Source organism: Oncorhynchus gorbuscha, linkage group LG10 (assembly GCF_021184085.1).
Source record: "Oncorhynchus gorbuscha isolate QuinsamMale2020 ecotype Even-year linkage group LG10, OgorEven_v1.0, whole genome shotgun sequence".
Lineage (NCBI taxonomy): Eukaryota > Metazoa > Chordata > Actinopteri > Salmoniformes > Salmonidae > Oncorhynchus > Oncorhynchus gorbuscha.
In genome coordinates, this window is record NC_060182.1 from 12,475,026 (window position 1) to 12,484,261 (window position 9,236).

Sequence of the window (9,236 nt, forward strand, 5' to 3'; positions counted from 1 at the left end):
TCTATATACAGTATGTGCAAATGAGGTAGGATAAGGGAGGTAAGGCAAGAAATAGGCCATGGTGGCGAAGTAATTACAATATAGCAATTAAACACTGGAATGGTAGATGTGCAGAATATGAATGTGCAAAGAAGCAAAATAAATAAATAAATACAGTATGGGGATGGGGTAGTTGGATGGGCTATTTACAGATGGGCTATGTACAGGTGCAGTGATTTGTGAGCTGCTCTGACAGCTGGTGCTTAAAGCTAATGCGGGAGATATGAGTCTCCAGTGATATGAGTCTCCAGTGATATGAGTCTCCAGTGATATGAGTCTCCAGTGATATGAGTCTCCAGTGATTTGAGTCTTCAGTGATTTGTGTGTATTGTGATTTGTTGTGAATTGTTAAGATACTACTGCACCGTGGGAGCTAGGAACACAAGCATTTCGCTACAACCGCAATAACATCAGCTAAATATGTGTGTGACCAATAACATCTGCTAAATATGTATATGAAAAATAACATTTGATTTGATTTATAATTTTTTTAAACTAAAACTTGAGAAACAGGTAAGTCTGCACATTTTCATTCAGATTCTTGTTGCTGAGCTGATGAAGGTCAGCTGACCGAAAGCTGAGCCACAATTAAAGAAAATTGCATCTGACTGGAAGTGTGCAGAGACTTTTTCCTGTTTCTTCACTTTTGCCTAGAATACTTTCACTAATCAGCTGTGGGTGTGCAGTAGATTCTGCCTATCATTTTCTAAAATTTGAAATGTTTTCTCTTTCATACTACAAGAGAAAGAATGTTCCCGTAACAAAACAAATGGATACAGGAAATTCAAATAAATGGGATAATGATTTTATTCATGTCAAGAAATACATTTCTTCACAGTCATCTCCCATTAACTACAGAAGCACAGACCGATACGTCTAAAGTGTTGAGGAATATTAATGGTTTAATTAAAATATAACAAGATTGCTTTATATTACAAAATACCCTGCAATTCACTGTCAAGTTTAATCAAATTCTAGACTACAGCATTTGAAACGTTACACTGTACTTTGATTAATGACCTAATGCCACTAGAGGGCATGCTTTAGTCAATAACATTTTCATTTTCATTTTGAGAGTCAGCCTTTTGCTACATACAGCATTTTGATAGATCAAAAGATATTTCAGCCTCTTTGTCATGGAACTATACACACAATAAATGTATTGTGTCTGAAATGTTATTCCTTGGCTTAATGTTTTTGAATAGCTCAAGATATATATAAAAAATGATTTTTGATTAATATGTGTCATATTCATAAATCAATCAATCAATATATAAACAAATAAGCACATAAATAAAATGTTTGGATGCTTCATCAGGTTATAAAATTAAATGAAAAAATCAGCATTTTCCTACATCTAATGCAAAACCATGTAATGTGTCTAAATATTGTGTGACATCTATGAGTTTAAAAAGCAGTATATCCTGGAGACATTTTCCAGATATGCTCAAGCTGTCGAATCTTGGTTGAAATATTTTGGTACAGGGGAGACATTTGGATGACCATATTCCAACAACTAAGTGCATTGTATTGTGAGTAAATATTCCATCTTAAATAGGTTCACTTGTACTGTATGGCGTGGTTTAAAAAACAGTCCACAAAATATAGTGCAAACTCATGCAGTAACTGGCCATTGTGTGCAACCTTAAATTGCTATATTCTAGAAATCTATTTTTAATAGAACATAAATAAATCACGTGTATGTGGTAATTAACCACCATGATAGACAGTAGATAGCACTAAATGTTGCATTGTGTGTGAAGGAAAACGCATGTTGTTAATACCCCTTAACTGTCCATGCAGAGAATCTTAATAAAGGTTCAACTCTGCATGACTTCATCATGATCTCGGTCTGGTAATGAACAAGTCAAAGAACATGAGGGTAGTGTTCATTTATCCTGCATAGGTTAACTATAATGCACATTTTTCGATTATAAAATGTGAGAAAATAAATATATATGAAACAAGTTAGCAAACAAATAAATAAACATACATTCAAATGCTGTTTTTTTTCTTCATGTGCAGGCTAACAGTAACAAATGGACAATAAATGCAATGCCAGACAAGAATGGCATTTATTTCCTTACTGTATGTTCATGAACTGTTAAAGGTAGACTCAGTGAAATTACGTTGCCACAAGCTGCACCGCAGATATGAGCAAGACTTCGCTCTCACACAGTCACACACAGTATATGCGCATGTGCACGGGGTTCACAGCGTGGTAGCCATGGCACCAAAATAAGCGGAGAAGTTGAGCCTCGCGCTTCAACGCTCTTAGTTGTTGCGGAAATTGACCCACTATGCTGTTTACTTTCTCCATCTACGTCACATCGCCGAGTCCACCTTTAAAGCTATGAAACAGGGTCCGATGTGTTAGGAGTAATCATCTAAAGAAGAAAGAACAACAGGATACGACCCCCAAGTAGAAGAAACATTTTTGTTGTCAGCTTTACACCTGTATATTTCAAAGGGAAAGGAGAGAAGGGGTACTTGACTAAATACTCAGAGCACAGGAAAAACATGCAGGTAGACATGCAAGAAATCCTAAACAGTGATTTGGAATTAGTACGCAGCAGTGAACAGGTCTTGACCTAAGTGCTCTGGCAGAAATGTAGTATGGTTTCGTTTCATATTTAGTTAAATATAATCTAGAAAGTGAATTAAATAAACAATAAAATATCTTACATGCTTGATGTTACAGTGTACTTCTGTGGAGGTGTGTTTGGCCATGGATACATCAAACCTGGCCCACTCAGCATATTTCCTTATGTAACATAACTGCATTACAATAGGATCCTTATTCAACGGGACAACTAAGTGTGCTTGAGCTAGAGATCTGCAGTCTAAAAATACCTTATCTTTCACAATGACATCTTACTCTTAAATCTCAAGATTGAGCAGTAACTAAGATTACATACAGTACAGTACATAAACGTCTTTAAATGTCTCTTTTACATCTACGCACTTTGACCTTTATTACCACATGTATGTCTTTGAGGTGTCAATCTGAGAGTTCTGGGGATCCACTGGACCCTCTTTCTCCTTCTCAGTCTCGTTCTCCCACAGGTTGATCAGGGGAGGGTAGAGCTCATTCAGGGGGATGGAGGTGGCATGCTGCACGTATTTCTTCAGGGAGTGATGGCAGGATTTCTGCTTCATACGCCGGCCCATGTAGAACACAAGCAGGGCCATGATGCAGATGGCAAACATGGAGCCCATGACAGCTGCAAGGGCCACATTGGTGGGCTGGGCCACCATCTCCACAGCAAAACTGGCCTCCTTGGTGGTGACGTTGATGCAGGAGTGTTGCGTCTGCTGTTCTGTAGCTGACATGGTCAGACACACTCTGTACTCTGTCGAGGGCAACAGGTGAGTCAGGTTGTATTCTTGCACATCAACCGGAACCTTGGCTGTATAGCTGATCTGAGGGTTGTCAATCTTCATGGTGGCGCTGGACCACTTGGGTTGAGATGCCTCATGGCTGTGGAAGTGAGGAGGGTAGAGTTTCCACTCCAGGACCACTGACTGGGAGTGGATGATCTTAGCCAGGACCACCAGGGCCATTATGGTGTTTACCGTGTGCCCCCCGACATTCAGCCTGCCACCGTGCCAGTCTCCTTTCTCCACGTACACTGACACACTACGCGTGTCCGCCCCCTCTGTGTTCCACGCCACGCACGTGTACAGACCAGAATCAGCTGGCTCAACCTGGAGGATCTCCAGAGCCCCCTGTTCCTGCAGTCTGTGTTTCTTTGTGCTCCTGCCGTCCACCATGACTGCAGAGACAGCCTCTGAGGTCACCTTGTCTCCTGTTGGCGTCACCCAGTAGAACTGAGGTGCAGGGTCAGCAACAGCCCAACAGTCCAGAGTCAGGGGTTGTCCAGCAGTGACATTGAGCAGTGGGGGGAATGTGTGCAGGGAGATGTGAGGGAGGCAGGTGTTGCTGACAACATTCCAGCTGGTGGTGACCACTTCCTGGAGGGCGTGGCCAACCAAATGGGGAGGGGAGGCACAGAGGGTGATTTGGGACTCCAGCAACTTGAGGGTGGACTGGTTCCCCAGGACTGGGCCCCAGTTAGAGAGGCAGTCACACCTGAGAGGGTTACTGTGGAGACTCACTTCATCCAGGCTAGGGAAAGAGGACAAAACCTCGTGTGACAAGAGGCTGATGTCATTGTTGTGGACTAACAGAGTGCGCAGGCCGCCCATGTCAATGAAAGCAGCACGATCAATATAAGCTAAATGGGGGTTGTTATAAATTTCCAGTTTTGCCATCTCTGGGAGGTTGGAGAACGCCCCCCTCTCAATGGCAACCAGGCCCTCCATGTTATTCAGACTCAGCTCCTCCAGATGGGGGAAATCATGGAAGTCTCCCTCCTGAACACGGCCAATGGGATTCTTGTTAAGGTCTAAGAACTTGAGATTTGGTAGGACCCGGAGGGCATCTTTGGGGACTGCTGTCAGCTTGTTGTCAAAGAAGGACAGACTCTCCAGGTATTCCAACCCCTGGAAAGCTCCCGACGGGACCTCCCTGAGGCCCATGCCAGCCAGCACCAGACTGTGCAGCTTTGACAAGGGGTGGAAGTTCATATCCTGTAACCCCAGGATGGGGTTCTCCCCTATCATGAGAATCTCCAGGTTAGGGAGAGACTCAAACCAGTGGTTGTCTATGGCCACCAGCTTGTTGGAGTTGAGATGGAGCCTCAGGAGGTTTCTGAGCCCAGAGAAGGCTTTAGGCCCAATGGAGGAGATTTGGTTATGGTTGATGTAAAGCTCTTCCAAACTGTCAAGATCCTTCAGACAGAAATCTTGCAGTTCTTTTACTTGGTTTTCCTCAAGGTAGAGAGTGACAAGCTGGGTCAGGTTGTGCAGTCCAATGTCTTGGATCTGTGTGAAGTGGTTTTGGGAGAGGTCTAGCTCTGTGAGGTTGACTAGACTCTGGAGCTCCACAGACACAGAGGAGATGTTGTTACTCTGGAGGAGAAGCACCTGAGTGTCACCTGAAATATTCCACGGGACCCCACTAAGATGGAGCTCATTGCAGTCCACCGTCTTGGCCTGATGGTATACCGATTGAGGTGTGTACCATGGACGTGTTTCACATACACACTGCGCTGGGCAGGGAGAACTAGCTTCTGAAATTTGACATGAGATCACCATTAGAAAGACAATCATCAGCCGAGCACAGATCCCAGATCCTCCCATGTTGCAGTAGACTGAGGTAACCCTGTTAACCCTGGGCCAGGTTAAACTGTGCCTTCTTCTGCTATGATGATGGAGCTTTGGTCTAATCCTGTAGGAAGAAATTATAAAACATATTGTAAAAAATATTGCATGACAATAATGCATTTCACATGTAAATATGGTCAACAATCATTCATTTGTAAGTTATTATTTATTTAAGGTAAAGATACGTCTAGCAGGTATTTGTTTATGTTTTACAACAGACCTGCAAATAAATCAATAAAAAAATACAATTTAATGAGGCAGCCCACTTAAACGGGTGACGAATAGTTATCTCTTTTTAACATTCATGGTAATTGTAGAACACATTGTGGACAACAAGGTTTCCTTAAAGCTGTGATGTTGTGCTATCTCAGGAGGCCACAACTATAAGAAATAAAAGTCTATGTGAAGACTGGGGCAGTATGAATGATTCAGAGCTCCTGTTACTCTGTAAATCAGCCTGACCCAGCAGGAAAACATATTGTCAAGCCAAAGGCATTAAGGTGTCCATCAGCTTATGGAACCCACGGTAAATTCAACCGAACCTCCACATGGCACAGCAGACATTGGGCTGTTTTCTTTTCTGTGACACAAAATCTATCTTCTAACCCTGAGGAAACTAAATGTAGAAATCAATACTGTAGCTGTGTATATCCAATTTGAATGTGGCTTTTTAATAATGTAATGTGTTTGTGACGATAATTTACATGTTACAATAATTCTAGGATCAGTTTATGTGTGGGGTTGAGACGTGTGCCTCCAGGTCTCTCTCCACTAGTTTCTGTGGGTTCTGTGGCAGGCAGTGAGAGGCTGGTGACAGGTAATAGGCATTGTTACACAATGAATCAGTGGGTTGAACAGCATTTACTGCTCAGGAAGCTAAATAATGTTATTCCCTTCTGCCTCCGCACTGGTCAGAAACAACACCAACATGAAAAGAAAACCTGAAACCAGACAAGGGTGACATTTTGAAAACTGGCACCTAATTCTATATTACAGACTTTGATTCCACTGCTTGTTTTAAATACCTCATTATCATACTAATGGAACTGAAGCATCCCGTGGTCCTTCTGTAGCTCAGTTGGTAGAGCATGGCGCTTGTAACGCCAGGGTAGTGGGTTCGATTCCCGGGACCACCCATACGTAGAATGTATGCACACATGACTGTAAGTTGCTTTGGATAAAAGCGTCTGCTAAATGGCATATATTATATTATTATTTATTTTCATATATTTAGCATACCTGCCATGTTGAGGTTCATATTGCTATCCAAAAAAAGCTTATTTGAAAACTACCAGTCAGCTTCAATAGGGAAATGTCAACACACACCGGTTTCTCCAAACATTAGAATGACTCTGTTTACCAATGACCTCACAGTAAAGAGGATTTGAACTTTGGCAGAGTGCGATTGGAATGCCTTAAGATGACAAGCATCAGGCTCTGTTGACGTAATGTCAGGAAATTGCTTCTTCTCCACTCAACCATCTTGATGTTTCTTCTCCACTCAACCATCTTGATGTTTCTTCTCCACTCAACCATCTTGATGTTTCTTCTCCACTCAACCATCTTGATGTATCTTCTCCACTCAACCATCTTGATGTTTCTTCTCCACTCAACCATCTTGATGTTTCTTCTCCACTCAACCATCTTGATGTTTCTTCTCCACTCAACCATCTTGATGTTTCTTCTCCACTCAACCATCTTGATGTTTCTTCTCCACTCAACCATCTTGATGTTTCTTCTCCACTCAACCATCTTGATGTTTCTTCTCCACTCAACCATCTTGATGTTTCTTCTCTACTCAACCATCTTGATGTTTCTTCTCCACTCAACCATCTTGATGTTTCTTCTCCACTCAACCATCTTGATGTTTCTTCTCCACTCAACCATCTTGATGTTTCTTCTACGCTCAACCATCTTGATGTTTCTTCTCCACTCAACCATCTTGATGTTTCTTCTCCACTCAACCATCTTGATGTTTCTTCTACGCTCAACCATCTTGATGTTTCTTCTACGCTCAACCATCTTGATGTTTCTTCTCCACTCAACCATCTTGATGTTTCTTCTACGCTCAACCATCTTGATGTTTCTTCTACGCTCAACCATGTTGATGTTTCTTCTACGCTCAACCATCTTGATGTTTCTTCTCCACTCAACCATCTTGATGTTTCTTCTACGCTCAACCATCTTGATGTTTCTTCTCCGCTCAACCATCTTGATGTTTCTTCTCCACTCAACCATCTTGATGTTTCTTCTACGCTCAACCATCTTGATGTTTCTTCTACGCTCAACCATCTTGATGTTTCTTCTACGCTCAACCATCTTGATGTTTCTTCTACGCTCAACCATCTTGATGTTTCTTCTACGCTCAACCATCTTGATGTTTCTTCTACGCTCAACCATCTTGATGTTTCTTCTCCACTCAACCATCTTGATGTTTCTTCTACGCTCAACCATCTTGATGTTTCTTCTACGCTCAACCATCTTGATGTTTCTTCTACGCTCAACCATCTTGATGTTTCTTCTCCACTCAACCATCTTGATGTTTCTTCTCCACTCAACCATCTTGATGTTTCTTCTACGCTCAACCATCTTGATGTTTCTTCTCCACTCAACCATCTTGATGTTTCTTCTCCACTCAACCATCTTGATGTTTCTTCTCCACTCAACCATCTTGATGTTTCTTCTCCACTCAACCATCTTGATGTTTCTTCTACGCTCAACCATCTTGATGTTTTATGAGAGAAATAGCTCTAAAATGTGAGAGATGCGCAGGTAGACTGGGGTATTTTTGGTATTTAGGTCAGACGCCTTTCCTCAAAATGTAACTTATTCATCAGCACAAAACATTAGTATCTCATTCAAACCCAGTAACGTGGACTACTCTAGCCCACATCCAATGTATTAACTATGATTTTTTAAATTATAGCTGTCAAGAGGTCGATTGTCAACCCACTCCAAATCTGTTGTTTCTCCACAAACCTCCATAGACACATACCTCATGCTGTCAGTGGCTTACACCAAAGAGACAGCAAACCCACAGTCTCATTCAATTATTCACTAAAGTACAGTGTGGGGAAAAAAAGAAGTGGGTAACAAATCAAATCACAAAAACACAGTGTGAGTATTCTGTGGCGCTCCCAAGACATATTCTCTTGCTCAGCCTTTGGAAACGTTGGCATGACAAAGCCTTGTTTGAAATCTTCTGAACAAAGCCGGTACATTGACACACTAGAGTTACACCAATAGAACCAGAATGAAAAGACACGAAAATGAAAACAAGATGGGAATAATTACCCAGCTCCTTTCAAGCGCTGCACACAAATTGACTCCCTGGAGAGTTGCATCAGAGAAAGCTAAGCCGCAGAGGGGCAGAGCCGAGCACGGTTAGTGGCTTTAAAATATATCTGATGGAGGAGGCTACAGTGGAGGCAAGCTCCAGTCCTAATATTACATTGGGAGATGTTTCAGAGTGGTACTCGCTGAGCTGGCAGCACTCAGCGATGGGCTGGGGCCCCTGTCTGGCTGGGAAGTGTGACAGTCTCCACCACGCCTGTCTGATCACATTAGAGAACAGGGGCACACTTAGGAAGTAACCCCCACAGTTCCTTTGGGCGGCAGGAAACAGGGCCACCTTGCCTGATGCCATGGCAACCTGACAGGAAGTAGCAAAGGAACCAACCCTTGGGCTGCTCTTAATGGCTGGTGCTCCGTGGCTGTTCCTTATCTCTAAAACCTCAACGGGCTCTAACGGGTGGAACACTGGAACATGCAAATGGAGGACAGGATAGACACAGAGCTGAAAGATCAGTGGGTGTAACTAAAATATAGAAATGTAGGTATATACAAAATAGTGTGTGTGAGAATGCTTTTACAGCAGGATGTACAGTAGGAGCGATGGATCAGTTGGGAGAACACAACAACCAGACCAGAGGCACATTCAGCAGCCAGTACTCTGACACCAGTATCAC

General features: G+C 42.5%; 1 protein-coding gene across 2 annotated transcripts in view; it reads right to left on the reverse strand.

The window, feature by feature from the left end:
- Positions 1–828: 828 nt before the first annotated feature.
- Positions 829–9,236, reverse strand: part of si:ch211-180f4.1 (uncharacterized protein LOC100144405 homolog) — a 14,196-nt gene continuing 5,788 nt past the window's right edge. For both annotated transcript variants that reach the window (XM_046364918.1, XM_046364919.1), the window contains one exon: positions 829–5,332. In XM_046364918.1, the coding sequence (XP_046220874.1) occupies positions 3,016–5,244 (2,229 nt within the window). In that variant the 5' untranslated portion in view covers positions 5,245–5,332 and the 3' untranslated portion in view covers positions 829–3,015. The remainder of the gene's footprint in view (positions 5,333–9,236) is intronic.